At 40.8% G+C, this 23,154-nt stretch overlaps 1 protein-coding gene across 4 annotated transcripts in view; it reads right to left on the bottom strand.

Annotated features, from left to right (window-relative positions):
* LSAMP (limbic system associated membrane protein) overlaps positions 1 to 23,154 on the bottom strand; it is a 652,229-nt gene that overhangs the window by 47,299 nt on the left and 581,776 nt on the right. For all 4 annotated transcript variants that reach the window (XM_032348148.1, XM_032348158.1, XM_032348174.1 and 1 more), the window contains exon 4: positions 1,426 to 1,560. In XM_032348148.1, the coding sequence (XP_032204039.1) occupies positions 1,426 to 1,560 (135 nt within the window). The remainder of the gene's footprint in view (positions 1 to 1,425; positions 1,561 to 23,154) is intronic.

The raw sequence follows: 23,154 nt of genomic DNA, 5'->3' as shown, positions 1-23,154 counted from the left end.
GGCTGCAAGGTTAAAGCAGGGCAACGAGAATGGAGCAGCCTGGCATAGACCAGGTCACTTTAGGCAGGTTTCCTCAGCTCTCTATGCCTCAGTTTCCAAATTCATAAAGTCGAACTGATGATGTTTATCTCATGCGTTGATAACCATGAGATAACCAACGCATCTCATGTAAGAATTAAATACAATTCCATTAGTCCAGTGCTGCACATCGTAGGCACTAAGAATTGAAAATGCCTTATCTTCCTCTTCCTCCTGAGAATACTGGCTTTAGAATCAAATGGGCCAGAATCTGAATCCACTTTCTTACACTTGCTTCCACATTGGAAAGTCAATTTTACTTCCTTGGGCTTCAGAGTCTTAAACCCTAAAATGGAGTCAATTCTATCTACCATGACAGTGAATTTATATAGAATCGCTGGTATATAGGTGACTTCATGGAGGGCTTAAAATAATGGAAAGTAACTCATCATGATCTAAACTATATTTTCAAACATGGGTTAATGTGTTTGTGCATGTGTCTTTGTGTGCCTATATACATGCATGTACATGTGTTATATGTGCAGATGTATGTATGGGTGTGTAGGGTATGTGTGTGTATGTCTGTGTGTGTGCACCAAATGCATAGGAACTATAAGGATGTTCCTTTGTCCCTGTCACTAACCACGATTGTGTGATGAGGGAACTTGAATTTGAATGATGTGAAAAGTCACTCCGAACTGAACAGGGTAAACGAATTCTCTTTATTCCTTTGCTGGGTGACATACATCATATGGATCCGCCCCCGCCCCCTGTCTTTTTGAACTACATCTAAGGATCCTTTCATCTAGGAAGTTCAAAGTATGCCCATTACCTATGCATCTTAGTGAAATCTTCGTCTCTAATGCCCATACTTTGGGACAAATAGATAACCAAACTAATTTATCAGGTATCCCTTGTAGCCATCAGGGACATCGGATACCTGACCACAGTGACTTAAATTTGTTCTCAAGGCCGATTAGTTAAATAGCAGAGGAAGGATTATTGCATTCTGATAAACAATGCAATAAGAGAAATTCCAGTTGAAGCAGAATTGAATTGTTTCTTTTTCCAAAGTGGTGTGACCTTGTTCTCCACAAAGACCAAAATAGTGATTGCCAGAAATGCTAGGGCTGACTCATCATGTTTTCTTAATTCTGTCGTCCCAGTAAAAGACAGACTGTATTGTTAAATGCATTATGGTTTATATTTAGAGTTGGTAGAGTTAATTTCTCTCATTCAAGGGCCAAGTCCTGTCCTTGGGTGCGTCCAATGTATAAATGTGCATCCCTGACCTGAGGAGCATCTGCTTGAAATGCAATGTTCCTTTGCTAATGGGATCTTTAGAGCTTGCCTGTGGTGGAGGTGGGCCCTGGGCACACAGCACCTGCTGGCTTTTGCCATACTCACAGTTCACGGTGACCTTCACTTGTCTGACATCCGCCGAGGAGACTTCATTGGCAGCTTTGCACTCATATTTGCCCGACTGCTCCCTGGTGATGCCAAGAATTTCCAGATATTCTTCTTCTCCTTCAAACTCTCTCCCTGAAAAACAGAGATTTGCATGGTTGTTTTTTAAGTTCCAAATATGCAGTAGGACACCTATGTTTTCTTTACAGAAGCAGTAAATGCCCACGACTTTTTAATAATTTGACAATGAGCTTGTCTGTGGTCCCACAGAAGCAGACCCCAAGTCAAAAAGTCACGTGAATGTGATCACAGAAGGAACATTCTCGGGAAAACCCATGAGGGGAGTGGGAAAATGGGACCTGGAAGAGGAAGAAGCCAAGAGAGGGTGCAGGTCACATCCCTCAGAGAGTAACTTGGTTTAATCCATCAGGGAGGTCTGGGAGTGCACATGTCCCACTCAAACTTGTCCTGACTGAGCGTTCAAGAAGCTGAAGTGTTTATGCATCTACACCCATTAGTCACTGGCTAAGGGCTCAGAACATGTGGGAATTGGGCACAGAGTTATAATGGTTCAGAGGGGCTACTGTCAAAGCTGTATTAAATACACCATGCTATTAAATACACCATGTGGCAAGAACACCAAGGGCTCAGAACATGTGGGAATTGGGCACAGAGTTGTAATGGTTCAGAAGGGCTACTGTCAAAGCTCTATTAAATACACCATGCTATTAAATACACCATGTGGCAAAGCACACTTCTGACCAAAGTTGTTGTTAGGAAAAGTGGTTTCCTTTTGAGAAACAGTATTCTCCCTCAGATTATGTGGAATTCTGTTTACAAAGGTAATGTTCAAGACCCCGTCTTGCAGCTATGGTTTTCGTGCTCGGTGTCAAACTACTTCGTCACTGAGACTTTCATTCAGGCCAGGATCCAGATCCACAAGGAGGTGCTGCTGATGCTGTGCGTTGTGACCGACTGTGGTAGGGAGCTCAGTATCCCTGGCTTCATCAGTTGGTATTAGGGCTCTGGAGGTCCTTTTTGGAAAGTTCCATGAAGTTGGATGTGTCCATTTAGTAATGAATTTAGTCATGGAATTTCAAGGCAGGCAGGCTTGTTTAATTCCCCTCCCATGGAGTATAATTGACTAAAAAACTTTCTTCTTGGAGAGGGGTGGGGGTTAGGAAGAGAAGGAATAGGAAGTGGGAAGAGAGGAAAAGGAACCGAGGGAAAAGAAGGTGAAGGGGAAGGGGGACTGATCAGGTTAGGAGCTTGGCCAGAAAGGCCTCCTGACTTTAAGTCCAGCTAAACTGAACCCTGTTTACACCAAATTACAAAACCCCATTGTTGTTGGGTTAGGCTAAAGCAGCTGGGAAGGGTGCAAAAGGACACAGTCCTGTCCCGTGAAGAAATCTTGCTCTTGGTCATCCCACACTAAATGGTACCAATTAATAGCTTGACTCAAATGCCACAAGCTGTTTTCCTTTTCTGGAAATTCCCCAATGGCCAAATCAACATAGCAGACAGCTAGCACAGAGACATATTCACTGTCTAAATATGTCAGCCAAGCCTGTTAACTAGGATCCCAATAGAACACAGGGCCTCTTTGATAACATCCTATAACACAACTGTCAGGACTGTTCCAAGCTTCAAGTATCTTGTCAATTGTCATTATCACTAGTGTTGAGGAAACTATACGATCCTAACAATAAAAGGCAGTAGTTGTATAGAATTATCTGGTACTCGAGTCCTGCACATTATCTAGCACATGTTTCTACTGAAAATGCTTAAGAATAAGTCTATTAAGGAAATAGCTGCCTATTATCTATAAAAGATTAATTTTTTTCCTCTGTCTGTGTTTTCACCTGTTTTCTTCTCCACATTCAGGGAAGCAGCCAGACCTGACTTCACATATCACAGAAGGAGAATGTAGTAGGAAAGAAAACAGAAATCTTAGGAAGTGTACTAGTCCACTGTATTGGATGAGCTGGGAAGAATTTGGGCTTAAAGGAAAAAAAAATTCTTTCCTGCATACTTGCAGCTGTGGATGGAGAGCTGTGTCAACTAGTTGATGCTAGAATCTTATAGCTAAATGCAAATACCGTGAAGACAAATGGCAATGTTGACAACTCCAGGCCAAAATAGGTGTAAACTCATTAAAAACTCTGGAGTGCATGGGCGCCTGGGTGGCTCACTGGGTTAAGTGTCTGCCTTTGGCTCAGGTCATGATCTCAGGGTCCTGGGATTGAGTCCTGAATCAAATCAGGTTCCCTGTTCAGTGGGGAACCTGCTTCTCTCTCTTGCCTCCCCCCATTGTGTGCCCTCTCTCTCTCTCTCTTGCGAAAATAAATAAATAAAATCTTTAAAAAAAATCTGGAGAGCAGAGGTGGAATTGATAGTAAGACAACATTACTGATTTTGATAATAATGGTGGATTGTAATAAAATAAGAGTTTGGTTCAGTTAGTAAAGTGTCTATTAGTTGGGTAGTCTGGTTCTGTTAGTTAGCTAGTTAGTTCGGTTCAGTTAGTTAAGTGCATGACTCTTGGTTTCTGCGCAGTCTTGATCTCAGGGTCGTGAGATGGAGCCCACAGCAGGTTCCATGCTGAACACCCCTCTGCCCCTCTGTCACCCCTCCTCCTGTTTGTGTACTTTCCCTCTTAATAAAAAAATAAATAAATAAATCTTAAAAAAAAGAAGAAGAAGGGTTCAGAATGATATCTGAATGGTGTAGGATTTCTGCCTTGCTGGGGCCCCACACCCATCAACCTCATTCCTGGGTAGGTCCTGAGATGTCAGTGAAAGAGAGAACCAATGCAGTCTTCTTAGAGATGGTCAACAATGCTGAATTCTTTTTGACTCACATAACATACCTAGAAATGGTGGGTAGTGAATCCCTACCTTGCATTTAGAATTTCTAAAGAATATGAACCTGTTCCAGGAGAGGGAGGATGACTCTTGGCAGTATGAATTAAGGCAGTTTGGGAAGATGATAAACCTATGAGGGTAGACACTCAGATGAACTAGAGAAAATAAAGTGGCGTTTATTGGGTTTTTGGACCTGGGATTCTTACACGCTAATATAGGTATTAATAATCCCGCTTTTTCTGGTAAGCTGATAATAAAACAGAGCGTCATGGGATGAGTTTTTAATTCCACATGTCCAGGAAAAATCTCCCCCAATACCACTGAAAGACAAAGGGTAGTTTCTCTTACGTGCCCCATCCATAAGGTGGGAAGATCATTTTGCTTCTCCCTTGCTCCCTTGTTCCCCAGCACACATGTTCAGAGCTGTTTCAGTAGACTGGGGAGTCTCAGTGTACAAACAAAATACAGGTAAGAGAAGATAGATGGTCTTCCTCCATCCATTGATAAGAATTTAAAGTATTAAACAACACCTCTGGGCCTTTCTTGTCATTCTTCCTTTGTCTTTTGGATCCTTCAGTTGAAACTCTTATACTTCCTGGCACTTCTTCTTAATGTTGTTGTTGTTATTATTATTCCTACTCTTGAGAGAGAGCAGGAGCATGGGGAGGGGCAGAGGGAAAGGGCGAGAGAGACTCTTAAGCAGGCTCTACACCCAGCACAGATCCCGACTTTGGGCTCCATCCCAGAACCCTGAGATCATGACCTAAGTTGAAATCAAAAGTTCCACGCTTAACCGACTGAGCCATCCAGAGTCCCATGGCACTTCTTGATGGTCTATTTTTCTTACACCGCAGGGACTCGGCCCACAACACATTATCTGTCCTACTTCCCTTGAGCATTTCTTATTAAGCCACAGTGATCTGAGAGGAAATGGGAGCTTTTCTGTTGCACAGGATTTGGCACAGATTAGTTTGTTGAGTTAGCTGAACTAAATTAAGAGACACAAATAGAAACTAGAGTCAGATTCAAGACATCATATAACTCAAGAGAATGAAGTATTGAAAGGTGGCTCGGTAATTCTCTAAGAGAAGCTGGTGTATCAGTCCCACTCCTTTCGATGATCCTCACAGAGCACGTTTTCACTGGGGGAGAAAGAGTGTGCCGAGTCCTCTGCTGTTGAAAAGCTACACAGGGCATCTCTGGCTGTGCCCTGAGGGTGTATTTGCTGTGTGTAGTTATTTCACAAAAGGGTGTGGCAAGGGAACCTGGGTGTCTCAGTCACTTATGCATCTACCTTCAGCTTAGGTCATGATCCCGGGGTTCTGGGATTGAGTCCGGCATTGGGCTCCCTGCTCAGTGGAGACTGCTTCTCCCTTTACCCCTCCTCCCTGCTTGTGCTCTCTTTCAAATAAATAAATAAAATCTTAAAAAAAAAAAAAAAAGTGTGGCAATACCAACAGAGCCCCTGAGTGGAAACAGTCACCATGACACACCTTTTATCTGATCAAGTGCAAGTTTTTGTTCAAAGGATGGAGTACATGTTGTTCACCTTGAGTCAGAATTCTTTTTTTTGTTGTTGTTTTGTTTTGTTTTAAAGATTTTATTTATTTATTTGACAGAAAGAAAGATCACAAGTAGGCAGAGAGGCAGGCAGAGAGAGAGGGGGAGGCAGGCTCCCTGCTGAGCAGAGAGCCCGATGCAGGGCTCTATCCCAGGACCTTGAGACCATGACCTCCCAGGACCCTGAGATCATGACCTGAGCAGAAGGCAGAGGCTTAACCCATTGAGCCACCCAGGCGCCCCTTGAGTCAGAATTCTAAAATGGGCTCAGATCCTCTTGCTCCTTTCCCTTTAGCACCCCCCCCAACCATATCTGTCCCCCTCAGGGCACTTCCCCCTCCTTTCTTTCAGTTCGCTCTGACTAGCTGCTCTCAACCCAAGGGTCCTGCTGCCATTTCCCTCTACTCTCAACCTCAAGAAGGCTTTCGGGCCAGAGCGTGACACTTGACCTCTTGCAAAGTTCTCCAGCTGAACACAGCCCTCTGGCTACAACGTGGGCTCTTCTCTTGTTCCTGTTATTTTCTGCCCTGGCATAAATGTTTACTTGAAATGCAAATTTCAATATTTTGGTATTTTAAACATCTCAACCTATTTCCACAAGCCTGCTCACGTTGCGAAGTGTTGTATTTATTCTGGGATCTGGCGTTTAGTTTAAATCTCCCTCCGCTTAATGTGCTTTTGTGTCTCTTGGCAATTTTCAGCTACCGGGCTAAATAACGGCTCGTCCTCCTCGGTGGGTGCGCCTTTCAAACTCTTGCACATAATTAGCATATCCCCTCGTAGTCACTGTTTACTCAAATTGTACATATTAGTTCTTTTAATATTTCTTCATAAGTCAGAAAGAAGGGCCTAGAGCTAACGGCGAGAGGAAAGTGTTCTCTTCTGTGTTCCCTAATGTAGAAGCAAATCAGTCAGGAATCACGCCAATTAAAGTATGCCAGGTGCCAGCGTCTTAGCAGCTTCGGAATATTGTGCTTTGGTGAAACTTGGGGAGTTCACATCCAAAACGTTGATTCATGCAGATTTCCAAGGTCAACCAGGCATTTGGAAGCACGTGGCCACTTGAAATGAAATACATTTCCCTGGCACTGCTTTCCTGCTTCTCCCTTTCTCTCCTCCCTCCCTCTCTCCCCACCCCACCTTCCCCTTCCCACAGACACACGTGCATGCGGACAAATAACAATTTATTCACATTTAACCATTCACTTGAACTTTTAGGAAATAGCATGCAAATTCACTAATACCCCCAAATTTGCTTACTAAACAGAACAGGCCTATTCTTGAAAATTCCCCAGAGAGGACAACAAAGTGCCCTATTTGAGATAAAAACAAAACAAAACAAAAAAAGACTGCTATTCTAATAGTCATTATGACCTCTTTCTTTATCTTTATTTGAGGTATGGGAAATGGCCTTTAGAAAACCTGTTAAAATTTGAGCATTTTATGACTTGCAAAAAGTCATAAATGAATCTTTGAATTTCAAAGATTCAAACACGCTAGGAAAGGGAGAAATCATTTGTCCTCCCTCTTCTGAGAAATCTTAGCACAACATCTCTGCAGATCATTCTTCCACAGAAAGAAATGGGATTGACATTCTCTTTACTCTCCTAAATTTGAGTATTTACGAGTAGATGTGAACAGATTAGCTTTAACACAAACACACATACAGATTAATGAAGAGCAAAGGAATGGGGCTTGTATTGTAAGGTACATGTGTGCTCCAATGTGTGTGTTTGCATGGGCCTGTGATTGGAAAGAAGAGTGAACAGGGTGAGCAAAAGCAAGCTATGAACTTCTACCTCTAAAAATAAAAGAAAAAAGGATTGCAAATCAGTGATGCCATTTGAAGTTTTCTGTGCTAACTTCAAATGCTGTAACAAGTTTCTGTTCTTACAATACGTTTCATGTCTTTTTTTTTTTTTTTTTCCTAAGGACATACTCACATGTTCCTGTCTTTGCTTCCTTCCCTATTTTTTTTTTTTTTTTTTTTTTGCACATCACGTTCTATACAAACATGCTAAAAAAAATGGAAGGGAGGAAAAAAAAAAACACAAGAAATCTAAAAAGAAATATGCCTGCGATGGGGTTCTGTTTGTATTTCCAGCCATGTCTCCCTCTAGACCCTTTGAAGTTTTGTTTCTCAGCTTCACATCCCAGCTGAGAGATCCTTTAGCATTTGACAGTGTTTCTGACCAAAGGTTGAAACAGCTTCTCATCCCCACCTCTCACCGCCCATCATGGGAGGATTGAGGGGGCTGGTAAATGATCCATGACTTTAAGAAGACAGGGGTGGGGGCAGACACACTTGTCAGAAGCAGCAATCATAAGAGAATAAGGGGACACCGGGAGGAGCACTGCATTGAAGACATACAATGATGATACAATAGAGATGATTTTTAAAAAATATTTTATTTATTTATTTCACAGACAGAGATCACAAGTCAGACAGAGATCACAAGTAGGTAGAGAGGCAGGCAGAGAGAGAGGGGGAAGCAGGCTCCCTGCGGAGCAGATCCCGGGACCCTGGGATCACAATGTGAGCCCAAGGCAGAGGCTTTAACCCACTGAGCCACCCAGGCACCCACAATAGGGATGATTTTAAGGAAGAGTTGGAGGATGGCAATGAAAGAGCTCTAGAGAACGAGGTATTTGACTATTGAGATATTTGAGCTACATGGAAGGGAAGGGGTTGGTTGCCCTGCTGTAGAAATGTTCCCCCTTTGAATAGGAAGACACAACAGGGTGTGGATTATGCAGATTGGCCCCATGCCTTCGGCAGCCCCAAAGGGTGTAGTTAGTACCCAGAAACCAGAGGCAAGCACAATGCCAGGAAAGATTCACAACTGGCTTTGGCTCTATGAATGAGTGTGAGCCAAATGAAGAAGAACGCCCTGGCATTATTTTTTCTTGGCATCCAGAGAGACCCAATTCATTATGGATTGCATTTTTTGCTTTCACATACAAAAAAACCAGCTAGTTGACAGTTTGAGCTCAGCATCCAACCGGAAGCCACCATCTACACATCCTTTTTATTCCTGGGGCGTGACATTGTGTAATTGTACTCCTACTTAACCATTACCTCCTATTTCGTGTCAGTTTTTAGAAACTGTTCTGCCCTTCTAAATGCTAGGCTTGAAATTAGGATTCCCTATGTTCCATTTTGTTTTTTTTTTTTATGAGGGGAATTGTATTGATAATAGCAAATCTTCCATTGCAGGGTCCACATCTGGTTTTGCTCATCATTGTACCCCTCCCAGCAGGGTATGCAGCACAACGTTGGATGCTGGGGTGCTCCGGAAATATTGCAGAGTGACTGTCGACAGAGCTAGCACTTAATAAACATTTACGAGGCACAGGGCTAGGTGGCTCAGATATTATCTCATTTAATTCACAATACTGCGTTCCAGTGCTTACCGATGGGGAAACAAGGGAATCCAGGTTTAGAGAAGGCTCTAAAGAACTTGCCCCAGTATACAATGTTATTAAAGAGAGCTGAGGTTTGAACCAGTCTGTGGGCTTCTGGAGCTCAGGTTCCTAATGAGTCATGTCTGCTTTTATCATTACAGAGCCGTGAGATGCTGTCGTTAGCTGGTCTCTCAGCTCTCAGAATCTGCTCTGTTTCTGTCTACTGAGTATAAAATGGGAGTTTGAGAATGGATAACAGGGCATTTCCAAAGCCATACAGCTCAGTTCTAGATGAAGAAAGTAAAAGACAGCCTTCAGGGGTGCCTGGGTGGCTCAGTGGGTTAAGTCTCTGCCTTCGGCTCAGGTCATGATCTCAGGGTCCTGGGATCGAGCCCCATATCGAGCTCTCTGCTCAGAGGGGAGCCTACTTCCCTGCTCTCTCTCTGCCTGCCTCTCTGCCTACCTGTGATCTGTCAAATAAATAAATAAAATCTTAAAAAAAAAAAAAGGACAGCCTTCAGTTTTTATAAGGTTTGTCCACTTAACTTCTTTATTAAAAGAATCTAATGAAGCAATAAATGAGGAAAAAAACCCTGATAATTTAGAAGTTTAGCACCACCTGCTTACATACAGGGCCCCACCGAAGCCACGGGTGCACACACATGCCAACAGGCCACAAAGGAGCTACAGGGACAGTATGGAAGGGACTTCCCTATTAGGAAAGACTTCCTGGGAGGAGTGAGTTTTCCGGAAGTTGAAAAACACAAGTGCAGAAAATCAGAGCTGGCAAATCGTGAAAGGGTGTGGCAATCTGGTGAGCCTGCTTGAAACAGAGTTTTCCATGCAGGAGAAATGAGCAGCATGATGTGAACGGTGGTGTGAAGACTCTGGATTAACAGTGTTTGGTATCACCGCATCTCAAGGTACAATGGAGCCTTCCAGAATCCACAAGATACAGAGTAAAATGGCATTTTTTATCATTCTTTTTTTCCTTCCTTCCCCCTTCCTTTTCTCCTCCTTCCCTCCCTGCCTTTTTTCCTGCCTTCCTTCCCTCTTCTCTCTCTCCTTCCCTCTTTCTTCCTTCCTCCCTTCTTTCCTTGCTTCTCTACTTCCACCACTCCTCCTTTCTTTCATTTCTGGAGGAATGATAGATTTCATTTCTTCTTTCTTACATTTCATTTCAGTGTATAAGCATGGAACCCCATGGACATTCTATTTGTCTACAGTCCTTTTGGGCACCTGGCTGGGTTAAGCATCTGACTTTTGATTTGGCTCAGGTCACTATCTCAGGGTAATGAGATTGAGCTCTACATCAGTTTCTTTTTCTCCCTCTCTCTCGGCGCCTCCCCCTGGTCCAGCTCTCTCTCTCTCTCTGCATAAATAAATAAATAAATAAATACTCCTTTTAAAAAATGAAGTCTTTTTAATATCAATACCACTTACACTCAGTACCAGTTACTTGGTGCTAAATCCTACATTGTATTGTGCTAAGCTGCCCTGTGAACTGCTGTTGAAAGTGGGGCTGGTTCCCCAAGGATGTCAGATAGTCATCATCAATCCTGACTAATTGGCAGTGGCTGCTGGGAGGATGACATTGAGAAGCAATCCGAGGCAGCGTCTGGGCTCAGTGGGAAAGAGTGACAATGTCTGTGAGCGCAGAAGAAGGGAATGTGTGCCACATTTGGACTTTTATTTGTCCGGGGCCGCCTGTAGCCCATCTGAATCTTCTTCAGTATGAACTGTATTCTAATGCGGCGTGTATGTTGAACGCTAAGGACTTCCTGGGTTTGAATGCAATTGGCACCACTTGGGGAAATTAGGAAGGAGAGCTTAATCTCCAGTGGAGATAATGAGTTCCATTCTTCACATGGTTGGTACCAGGTTTTCTTGGAAGATCCTGGGGAATACATTTTTCAGGCACCCAGAAACACAGAGTTCCTAAGAGACTGGGGCTACACGTAGATTAAATGTGTACTTATACATCAGTGGGAATTCAGACCACTGTAGGAGAGACTGCACATTTGTATGACATAGCATGATGTCATAAAAAACTGGGACTCACTGTCTTCATTTTTATTTTCCTAAGGGTCTGGGGAAGGAGAGGCAAGGAGGTAAAACTGGAAAGAAACAAAACAAAACAACACTAGTCCCTTGGAATAAAATAAAAATAAAAATGCCAGCAGGTTTCTGTTTTCTGGATGATTTCATCCCAAGGGGGTGACGTAGAGATTAGAATTGGTGGTCAGAGGCAGCAACAACCAAGATCTCTCACCACCGCCATCAGAACCAGCCGGGTGTCATGTGACCTGACATTAGCACGTCTGCCCCAGCTGAGGACGAGCTATCCAGAGATGGGGAACAGCGGTTGCTGTTTTCAGGAGTCACATAAATGAACTGGCCTTTTGTAAGTGAATGCCCTAAACTCAGCAGGACAATTGCACTGCAGAGAGGTGGCTAGGCGTAGTTTTTGTGGCCGCCACAGAAGCCTTTGAAAGGTAATTAAAACAAGGCAGGCAATAACCCCATCTGGCCCTCTGCCCTTTCCTTCTAGGCCCCTACGTTGCAGTGACCTCATTTGGGCTCACCCCCAAATCCTCGCCTCACTGCTCTGGCTAGCCTCGCTGCTGAATGAGCTGTTCGATCCAATTTCGAGAATTGTGCTTGCTTAAAGTCAATAAATAAGTAATGAAGAGAAAAGTGGTGTAAGGGACTGGGGGTAGGTCAGAAAAGGAAATGGTTTAAGCATGAACTGAATTGATGTTCTTACAATGTTCCCATTTAACACAGGGCGGCAGCTCTGGGCCTCACACAAATAACCCTGAGGAGTCTGGCAATTCGCTTCTTGCTTTCAGCCCAAAGCGTAGGAACTAGGAATCACCCCCATCGACAGTCGGCTTGGGTGGCAGCCCTGTGTGTACCAGCACCCCTCAGTCCTGGCCCGGGTTTTTTGGCCTTTCTGCGAAGCAGATGGATTGCAGCAGGAGTGAGGGGCCCAGCTGCGGTGCTGGGAGCCCTGGCGGCGTGGAGGTGGAGCAGGGGCGAGGAGCGCCTGCTCCGGAAAGCAGTGGTGGCTCTCGCAGGCCGGGCCCATGCGCTCCTGGACCGCTACGAGGCTAGTGGGCCAAAGCTTAATAGGAAAACAGCAGCGATTTGTCTCCACTGCTATTTATGTTTCAAGCGCGTGACAGGCTGTCAGTGCAAGTGAGGGTCGCTGAATTTACTGCCTTTCAGATGACTGCCACAGTCTCCGACTTGACAAGTCACTTCATTTAAAAAGCACTGCATGAGGATGTTTCCTCCACTTCTTTTTAAATAAAAACAAAGGCAGAGAGAAAGGCCACCACAGAGGTTTAGAGAGATGAAATGCAGAAAGCCCAGCATACTGGCCAAGCCGGATGGGAAGGCGCTACTTTCACAAAGTCCCCTTATTAAAGGGGCGACTGAAGAAAAGGGATGACCCGGAATTTCTTGGTTGGACTGATTTGTGGACTGGATGACATTTTAAGTTGGGGGGAATAGGTAATAAAATATAGTTTTTATACCTGTTGAGTTTGAATCCTTTCAAAACAACTGGATATAAATGGAGAATAAAACCACTTATATTTTTGCACTTCATTTCTTTATTCATTTGTTTTCTGAGGTCTTTATAAACTGAGGAAGATAACTGTCGACAAAAATAAGAAACTAACCATCTAGGGGGTATAGGGGAGAGAGATGATGCCTCCAAATGCTAAATAAGATTAATAATTCAAAATATAAATTTTTAGTCTTAAAGACCTAAATACTTAAAAACATATATGCAAGTGGGGTGTGGTCTGAAAAGCAGTGTGTGGCTTCTGAAGTACAATTAAAAACCGTAATTATAAAAACTAGGAAGTAGAAATTATCACATGATCTCTCTGATATGAGGAATTTGAGAGACAGGGCGAGGGGGGTTGTTGTGGGGAGTAGGGAGGGAAAAAATGAAACAAGATGGGATCAGGAGGGAGACAAACCATAAGAGACTCTTAATCTCACAAAACAGACTGAGGGTTGCCTGCGGGGAGGGGAGTATGGAGAGGGTGGTTGGGTTATGGACATTGGGGAAGGTATGTGCTATGGTGAGTGCTTTGAAATGTGTAAGACTGATGATTCACAGACCTGTACCCCTGGGGCTAATAATACAGTATATGTTAATAAAAATAATTAAAAAAAAAAGAAATAGGAAGCAGAAGAAAGATATTATTCCATAACTCATATGGAACTACATTCTCATCAGGGATAAATACAATGAAAGAATTCTGGAAGGCCTGACTTTATTTCACATGAGTGTGAAATGGATTAAAAGGCTTTGGAAATTATATGTGAACCAGCTTCTGACAAAAAAAATTTCATATAGTGGCGCCTGGGTGGCTCAGTGGGTTAAGCCTCTGCCTTCGGCTCAGGTCATGATCTCAGGGTCCTGGGATTGAGCCCCGCATCGGGCTCTCTGCACAGTGGAGAGCCTGCTTCCCCCTTCTCTCTGCCTGCCTCTGCCTACTTGTGATCTCTGTCTGTTGAATAAATAAAGAAAAATCTTTAAAAAAATTTTCATATTTTCATCAACGATTTTAAGTACTACTCCTATATACACTTTGGCTTATTTCTTGATTTTCTTGTTTTCTTGACTCTTTTTGTCCATTCTTGGGATTGTCACCCACTATTTTTATTCTTAAAATTTTTAATCTATGTTAGGGGAAAGTGGATAATAAAATGAATTTTTATACTTGTTGGATTATACCTGTTGAATTACCATAGGTTTTCTTTTTTCTTTTCTTTCTTTTCTTTTCTTTTTCTTAAAGTAAACTCTATGTCCAACCTGGGCTCAAACTCACAACTCTCAGATCAAGAATTGTACACTCTTCCAACTGAACCCTGGGAACCCCTCTACCATGGCTTTTCATACATTTTAATTAAAGATACAAATAGTCATTTCTCAGAGTTTTCATGATTGGTTCCATATATCTTTATCAGATGAATTTAGAATTATCTTCTAAATAAAGCAAAAAATAAATATTCAGCTTTTCAATTTGGTTTGTATCAGATTTATAGGTTTATTTATAGAAATATAGGTTTATAATCATGATTCTGTCTATCCAAGAATAAAATATCACACTTAAGTCTTTTTTATTCATCCTTCAATTTTTTTCCCAAGTCATGAGAATTTTACATTATGCTTATTCTATTTTATGTTTTCTTATTTCTAGTAAATAAGGTACTTTTTTACTATTATCTAACCAGTATTAGCCATATTAAAAAAACAGTTTTATATATCAATATGTTAAAACTACCTACCTAATAAATGATCTTTCTCTTTTATTGTTGCTAAGTGGTGTTGAAACTACAACTATAGGCTATCCCTTGTTGAGGGAAAAAAAAAAGTTTCCTCATATTATTCACCAAAACAAACTCAAACATGCCAAATAATTAAAAATTAAACTGTATGAATATGAAAAGAATAGACAATAATTTGATAATCTTGAAGGGGGAGTACCTTCTAAGTAAGTCATGAAACACTGAGCCCTAAAAACCACATAAAAAGTAAACATTTTTCTGTAGTACAAAACCTTCATCAAGAAAATAAATACATAAAGGAAAAGATGAAAAATATACTTATAATAAAAAGGATATAAAAGGGCCACATTTCTTCCAACACTGAAGGTTTGAAGTCAGGAGGCGGGTCTGACTATTTGGGGAGACAGTGTGGCAATATCTCTGAAAGCTGAGCACACACACAGCATCTAGTAATTCCACTACTATGTTCAGCGATGTTCCCAGCAGCACTGGGAACACCCATACCATGTAAAAAGTAAAAAAAAACTGTTGCATATTCATAAAATAAAATACCATAGAACAAAGACAATGACTAAATGACAGCTGTAAGTGGCAATATAGATAATCTCCCAAATGTAATGTTAGGTGAGATGAATAAATACAGCAGAAAGCTCCTTGTATGAAAATGGCAGACAAGCAAAACTAGTCCATGTTTTTCTGAAATGCTGTATAGTTGTAAAGTTATAAAACTAAGCGAGGAAAGGATTATTACAAAATATTTGCATTATTATAGCTAGTATTTATTAAATGCTTACCATGTGTCATGCTTTTTGTATACATGTATTCACTTAATTAAGAAAATTTAGTTTATGCAATGCTATCTAAGATATATTTATAGGATATTAGTTATGGTTTATCTTGTTTATGTTAGAAAAGTTATAGTCACATATAAATATATACATTCGTATATACACTTTTAAACACATTGGCTTGTATACGTATACAACGTCTACATAATATTGGTGGCCATCTTCTGGATTATGGAGTGGGGAGGGTCAGAAATGTGTAGTCAGGTAATCTCCTTTCATTTTATGCCCTCCTATATTGCTTGAATTTTTGACATAAATCATATGTTACTTTTATATTAAAAGTTTTTTAAAAAATGGAATTGGATTTAATAATCCCAGTATAGGAGAAAGACATATTCACTCTTTTGGCTGTCTCCTCAGGGTAGGTTTCTCAAAATGAAAAAGACAATCTCTGAGATTTTTCTATTTCTGGCATAAGGAGAGAAGAATTAATATGAAAATTACCAAATGACAGAAGGAATGCCAAAACCAAATGACAGAAGGAATACCAGCAAGGAAGTTAATTTATAGAAAAATAAAACAATTCTCTAATTAGCTGAACAATAAAGAGTTTTAATGACCACACGCACCCACTGTTGGTTCTCCCCTATCCTCTGAACTGTCTGACTGTTGCTAATAAGAAATCGTGACCTGCAGGGTCAGCCTCCTTTGTCCTGAAGTACGGAGATGAAAGCCCAGCTTTCCTTAGAAGCTCTTTCTTCACTATTGAGAGAGGTTTGGACCTCAGCGTTGACACTGAGGTAGTGGGTACCTATATGCACTCTCAGATACTTTTTCCTTACCTACCATTCTCCACTCTGCACACCAATTTGTTTGAGTCTTCCGTCCTTGTCACTGGTGCTCAGATCGCACTCCAGACCCAGCTGGGGCTAATGTGGGGCCAAGCCATGAACTTGGCCTATCATAATCTAGTTGATGCCTCCTTTCCTCCAAAACTGGATGCTTCTTACTGTATTTCTGTCACTGACTAATAGCCTGCTAGCCTAGACATAGCACCATTACCCACAAATCTCTGTGCCCTGCTATGGTTCTAGACCTTGGACTTGAACATTCTGAGAATGATCCCAAGCTGGGTTTCCTTAATGATATGAATGTAAGTCTTCCAAGAAAGGAAAAAGAGGTCTGAGATGTGGATGGAAAGAACCCATCTTTTGTCCTAGTTTGTTTCTTTTTTAATACTCCTTCAGCAAGCAAAACTCAGCTATCTCTCTTTCTCATTGGGAACTTTTAGGTTTGCTAGTGGTTTAGATCCTGCAACAGCTAACAGGCAAAAATTATACAATTATTTCCTTAAAAATATAACATTTATAGAATCCACATGGAGACCTTTCTGGATGTAGAAAGCACGTGATAACAAATACCTGTCATACAAAAATATCAGGCTCGGTCCTTTTTTCCACATAGCACAGACTTTCTATCTCAACCAAGTGCTGAAGTGTACTCAAGCATCACTGACAACTTCCCAGCCTTGTGTTGTTCTTCACTCTTTTAAAGGTCTGCCGCCCTTATTTCTCACATCTACCTTATAAGGATCTCACTGCAACCACACAGAATAACTATTCAGAGATTCAATTGCTTTAAAGGATTCTAACCTAGGATCTGTCAAATGCTTGTTTAATACCCTCAGTAACCTTAAAGTGTATTGAAATCCCACTCCCAAAGTGATAGTATTAAGATATGTGGCTTTGGGAAGTGACTAAGTCATGAGGCTGGAGTACTCATGAATTGGAGTCACGCCCTTTGAGAAAGGACTTCAGAAAGCTCTCTTGCCTCTTCTTCTCTGTGAGGACATAATGAACCAAGAAGTGAGCTCTCACCAGATACTGAACCTGCTGGCGCTTTGATCTCGGACTTCTCAGCCTCCAGAGCTGTAAGAAATGAGTGTTTGTTGTGTAAGCCACCAGTATATGGTACTTTGTTATAGCAGCCCGAACTGACTGAGACAGCATACCTACTCAGCACGCTACCATCCATTTATTTAAGAGCCTCTGGAGACTCTCCAAGGATCATGTATTTAGAAAGCAAACCAATTGGACCATGATTATTTATGCACTTCCTAGAAATGGCTTCAGTGAAGTGAGACCACAGGCTTTCTATAAAGACTATAAAAAATTACCCTTTTGAACACATTTTCTATGTATTTCATAAACTTCAGTCAAATATGTTGTCTAATACATTACTCAATACTCTTTTTAAATGCCCTCCGTGCATCATATATTTGCAGAAAATATTTCCTCAGATGGATTTTTAAACTCTTGCCACAGTTTTTAAAAGAAAAAAGTAGTTACGTGAATCAATGTATTTTTTTCTTTTACTTTCACATTAGAAAAATTATGCAAATATCATGTCCAGCCATAGTAATAGCTTATCTCAGGTTCTTGTCAGCATCTACTCCATTGTTTCTCAAAGTGTGACCCATGGACTACCTATATAGGAATCCCACTGGGAGCTTTTTATATATGTAGATCACTGGGTTTTTTCAAAGACTTACTGAATCAGAACCAGCAGAAGAGGCCTAGGAATCCATGTGTTTATAAAACTCCTTAGGTGATTCCTGGACATTCCTACATATGGGAGCCAGCCACCTGATTTTAGTAGTCTGTCTTTCAGGGTCACTGTCCTTTTCTTCTCTTAAGAGACTTCAATTAACTTTAGCTGAAAAGTTTAAACTTTGCCCATGATCAGGGATTAATCCAATTCTTAGATTGGGGGAGACTGAAGGAGAGGAGTTAAACACTCATCAGAAGAATCAACATTCTGCATTGAATGTGACACTCAATTCCCTGTCCTGAGCTAACAACTCAAACTCTACTTGTTGGTGCCGCTTCAGGTCACACAGAGCTGCTTACATATACTAGTTCATTTATCTATATAGGCATATTTTTTTTTTTCTCTTTCCTTACAACTAATGTTGTTTAAAGTTAGCAAAGTTGAAGAACTTTCCCAACATCACATAGATAGTAAAGGGCGAAGCCATGATGTCTGTGTGACTCTAGTGTTTTAACCATTATACCATATTTTATTTTTTTTATTTTTATTTTTTTAAAGATTTTATTTATTCATTTGACACAGAGAGATCACAAGTAGGCAGAGAGGCAGGCAGAGAGAGAGAGAGGAGGAAGCAGGCTCCCCGCGGAGCAGAGAACCCGATGCGGGACTCGATCCCAGGACCCTGAGATCATGACCCGAGCCGAAGGCAGCGGCTCAACCCACTGAGCCACCCAGGCGCCCATCATTATACCATATTTTAAAAGTTTCAGCTCTCTTCCTGGTATTAGTCTCCATCTTGCCCACCAATGCTAAACACCAGCTTCCTGACAAAAGCCAATGCTGACTACCTTCTGGCCTACTTAGTACTCTAAACAAAGCCTGGGTCCCAATTCCCAATTGTCTGCTATCCTTTCCTTTCTGTTCTGCAATTCACCATGTTTTGCTGGGCACAATCCCTAGATTTTCAAAGCATAAAAGTAACCAAGAACAGGTCAATTATATGCAAAGTTGGGCAAGAAATTGCAAATTGCCTTTACTGCCTCCATAATGCATGAATTTTGTTACAAGATCTTCTTTGATCTGTGGATAAACTAACTGTGAACTTGCAGAATGACCGATGGATGGCTACTGACCTTCTCAAGCCCTGGAAGATCCTTGAAGAGTAAATTAACTTATAAACAGAGGAGAAATTTAATGTCTTTGGATCATGTTGCATAGGATTCCGAGCTATCCCCTTCCACACTCTTAATAGTTTGGTTGCAGAGTTACACTGAAATTTCATGTGGCCAGCATGAGGCACGCGGCAGATTAGGTGATGCAAAGCGGGGGCTGCCTGCCGGTAGAGATTTGACAGGTTGCCAGGCAGGATAAATTGCCTCAAAGAAATCAAACTTTAAAGCTTAATTATTTTCCTATTAATACTCTTTTTGCAATGCAAATATTAATGCAAGTAGTTATACCTTTTATCAGTTAACGTCTTAATTCTCAATTAACACCTAAGGGACTTGACAGCCTGCAGGCAATCAGGATAGGTACTTGTGGGAATAGGTTCTGGGAAACTACAAGGACTAGAATGGAAGAAGAGGACACTCCTAGGGATGGGGGGGATCACAGTTCAGATATCACATTTTACACAACTCTGGCTTAGCATATCTGAGTGTTTGAGGTAACTGAACAGGAAGTAGTAAAAACTGAGACAGAAAATCATTCTTATTAATATCTAAATCTTGATATGAAATTAGGTGCAGATATGGATAAAGAGGACATGTCTATACATGTCGTATATACCCCCAAATAAGTCAGTCCTGGAATAGGTATAAAACACACTAAAAGTCTTTAGGACTGTTTGAGGTCATATTAAGAGGTTTTTTAAACTTGCCGATTCATATCTTGATGAGAACAATTAATAGCCAGTTCTTCAGAAGATAGTTGGGTAAATTCTCAGTAGAAGGTCTTGGAACATTTTCAGTAAGTTCTAGGCTTTCAAATTTCCTTCGTATTCCCTTCCTTGTATAATATTATAAAATGCTCTTGGTTTTCTGAAGGCTAAACCCAATTATATCAGTATCTCAATGCAACATTTACTGATGAAATTTTAGGTTCCTGGTCTAAAAAACCTTGCAATTTCAAGGTGAAAAATGTTAAGAAGCTCAAATTACCCTCTTTGGACAAATGGTTTTACCTGAAGGCAAACTTAGCCGTGGCTTTCGGGCCAATCATTGACGTGCTGTGGTCAGCTGCCAAGGAGACCACAGGGAAGATGCAAAGGAAGAAAAGTGGGAGGGGAAGGTCCTGCAGCAAAAAGGAATGTAGAGGGAGGTCCTAGAAAGAAATCAAGCAAAACAGACCCTGGGGAAGCCTAAAAGCAGGGAGAAAAGACAACCAGACTGTAACAGCCTAGAGTAGACTTACAGATAGGGACAAGGCCAGGCTGTTGGCAGTCAAGGTGGACACAGGTTTATCAACAGAGGTTGGTTGAGCCTAGGTCTGTTCACAAAAAGACTTCATTTGCATATGCCATAAAAATAACCATGCTAAGAAGTGATTACCTGTCATTCTACACATCTGAGAGTAAGTGAATACAAGAGCACATGATTGCGAAGATGGCTGGGTTAGGAAAGCTTAAAAGTCATAAAAATTTGGCGTGGTCATTCCTGACAACATAGTGTTAACTTTAGTCCTCTTTATAGGACTGGAGGTCCAAATAATTTTTTAAAACCAATATCCCTGGTCCTGATATCATTCCAGGTGGTCCAAGGGCTTTAGGTTTAGGCTTTGGTAGGTTACCAAGGCTTTCTCTGCACGTCAGAGATAATGAGAATTTTGTTCCTGTATTCTATTTTTATCTAATGGAATGTTTTCCTAGAGAGCTGTCAAGGGCTGTTATGGATGAGCGCTATGAGACAGGGCCATGGGAAATGAGGATGCTGGTTACCTGTGAACTACAAGGTTTCTAGTGAGGCTAGTTAAACCTTAGGTAGAGCATGTCTAGGTTGGGTTCATGTTAATCAAAAGAAGATGCAATTCCAAAACAGTCAGATGCTTGCTTGATCTCTTCCTTCCCCAATCCAAGCATTGGCCACTGAGAAATCTGTTCTTCTCTCCATCAAGAAGTCAAAGTTGCAATATCAAAAAACAACGTGAGGATGAGAAATATTTAGAAGAAAATAGGATAGGAAGAGAGAGTAAAATACATGCAAGGAAAGCTGGAGAAAGGTCAGTGACTGAATTTGGGTTAGCAGGAATGTGGAATTATTCCCAAAATTAGCAAGAATATAGTCTTTACTAAACGGTCAAAAATATGAAACTTGAGGCACATTTAAAATGAAGTTTGGTAGAAGGAAAGTTTAAAAGTAATTTCACAAAATTTAATTGTATAGGTTTAATCTCCATTTGCTGAAGAAGATTTTTTTTGGTAACTTTTCCACATTATAATTCAGGTTACAGGTTCTCAAAATTTTTCAGGTAGCAGAGAATTCCAAAATCATAGCACTCTTTATCTAACAACAAATCCAAATACGAAAAGCTAAATATTTAATTATGTGATTTATCCAAATTGGACTGTTAGATTTTAATTCAGAAAAAAATGTTGTAGACATCAAAATGTTTAAGGATGTTTCTTGGGACAATCTTTAGTCAATAAAGTTCTGTTCAGCAGAATTCTATGAATCAGTAAAAGAATGTCAATATTCCATTTTAGCAGCAGAACCACTAAATTTGGTTTCTGGAACACCGGTTTTCCTTAGCCAATAGTTTGAAAACCATTAGAATAGTTTCCAAGGGACACATAAATGCAATTATGCTCAAGGAATAAACTAAAATCAAGCAATGAAAAGGGATGGTAGATCAACTTCTGATTGTCTAAACTTTGATAGCCAGAACAGAACAGAAAGCATATTAGAGAGTTTAATTTGACAACTATTACACACCCTGAACTACTGTGCTGGGAAGATACAATAAAGCCTAGTAAGACAAAAATGGAAAAGAGACCTAACTAGGGAACCATTTTATTGACAACATGTCATCAATAAGTGAACTTGCTTTTCCTATCAATGTTCATTAATTTGAATGTTTTAATTCCCTACCTTTGAATATGATGAACAGTGCCCAGACAATAGACATGTATACAACATTAGTTATTTTCAACCTCTTTCTCTTTCTGCTGCAACTGTCTCTAAGAATTTTTACCTATTAGATTCTGAATAACTGCTCTATATCTGGTGAACCACTTATAAAATATAAGACTGGAAATTTAACATAGATGTCTTTTCTTTTTTTTTTTTCTCAATATTTTATTTATTTAGCTGACAGAGAGAGCACATGAGAGATAGCAAGAGAGAGAACAGAGAGAGAAACAGGCTCCCCACTGAACAAGGAACCTGATCCTGGGCTCCATCCCAGATCCGAGCCAAAGGCAGATGCTTAACTGACTGAGCCACCCAGGCGCCCCCATAGTTGTCTTTTCTAAACCAGAAACATTTTATTGCTGAACATACAGAGACAGTTATAGATACCTTATTATTTTACTGATAACCAAAAATGTTTTGGAAAAAAATGTTTCCTAAGATTGTGATTTATTCTCTTCCATATTTGTCTTAAGTTGGAGCCAACAGAAGTGCAGACAAGGGTTAGCAAACTATGGCCCATGAGCCAAATTTCACTTGTTGCCTGTTTTTGTTTTTGTTTTTAATTTTTTAATTTTTTTATAAACATAAAATGTATCATTAGCCCCAGGGGTACAGGTCTATGAATGGCCAGGTTTACATACTTCACAGCACTCACCATAGCCCATACCCTCCCCAATGTCCATAATCCCACCACCCTCTCTCTATCCCCCTCCCCCCCAACAACCATCAGTTTGTTTTGTGAGATTAAGAGTCTCTTATGGTTTGTCTCCCTCCCTTCCTCCCCCCAAAACCCCCAATGTTGCATCTTCACTTTCTCATATCAGGGAGATCATATCATAGCTGTCTTTCTCCAATTGACTTATTTTGCTAAGCGTGATACCCTCTAGTTCCATCCACGTCATCGCAAATTGTTGCCTGTTTTTGTACAGCCCATAGCTAAGAATGTTTTTTGCACTTACAAATGATTTAAAAATCCAAAACAAGAATATCTTGCGGCACATGAAAATTATATGAAATTCAAAGTCCAGTATTCATAAATAAAGTTTCACTGGGATACAGCCAGGCAAGCATATTTACTTATTGCCTAACGCTGCCTTCAGTGTTTACATGCAACATAAACTG

The sequence above is a fragment of the Mustela erminea genome, chromosome 1, assembly GCF_009829155.1.
Source record: "Mustela erminea isolate mMusErm1 chromosome 1, mMusErm1.Pri, whole genome shotgun sequence".
Taxonomy (NCBI): domain Eukaryota; kingdom Metazoa; phylum Chordata; class Mammalia; order Carnivora; family Mustelidae; genus Mustela; species Mustela erminea.
Note: the sequence above shows the minus strand (reverse complement) of the source record. Positions and strands in the feature narration are given on the sequence as shown.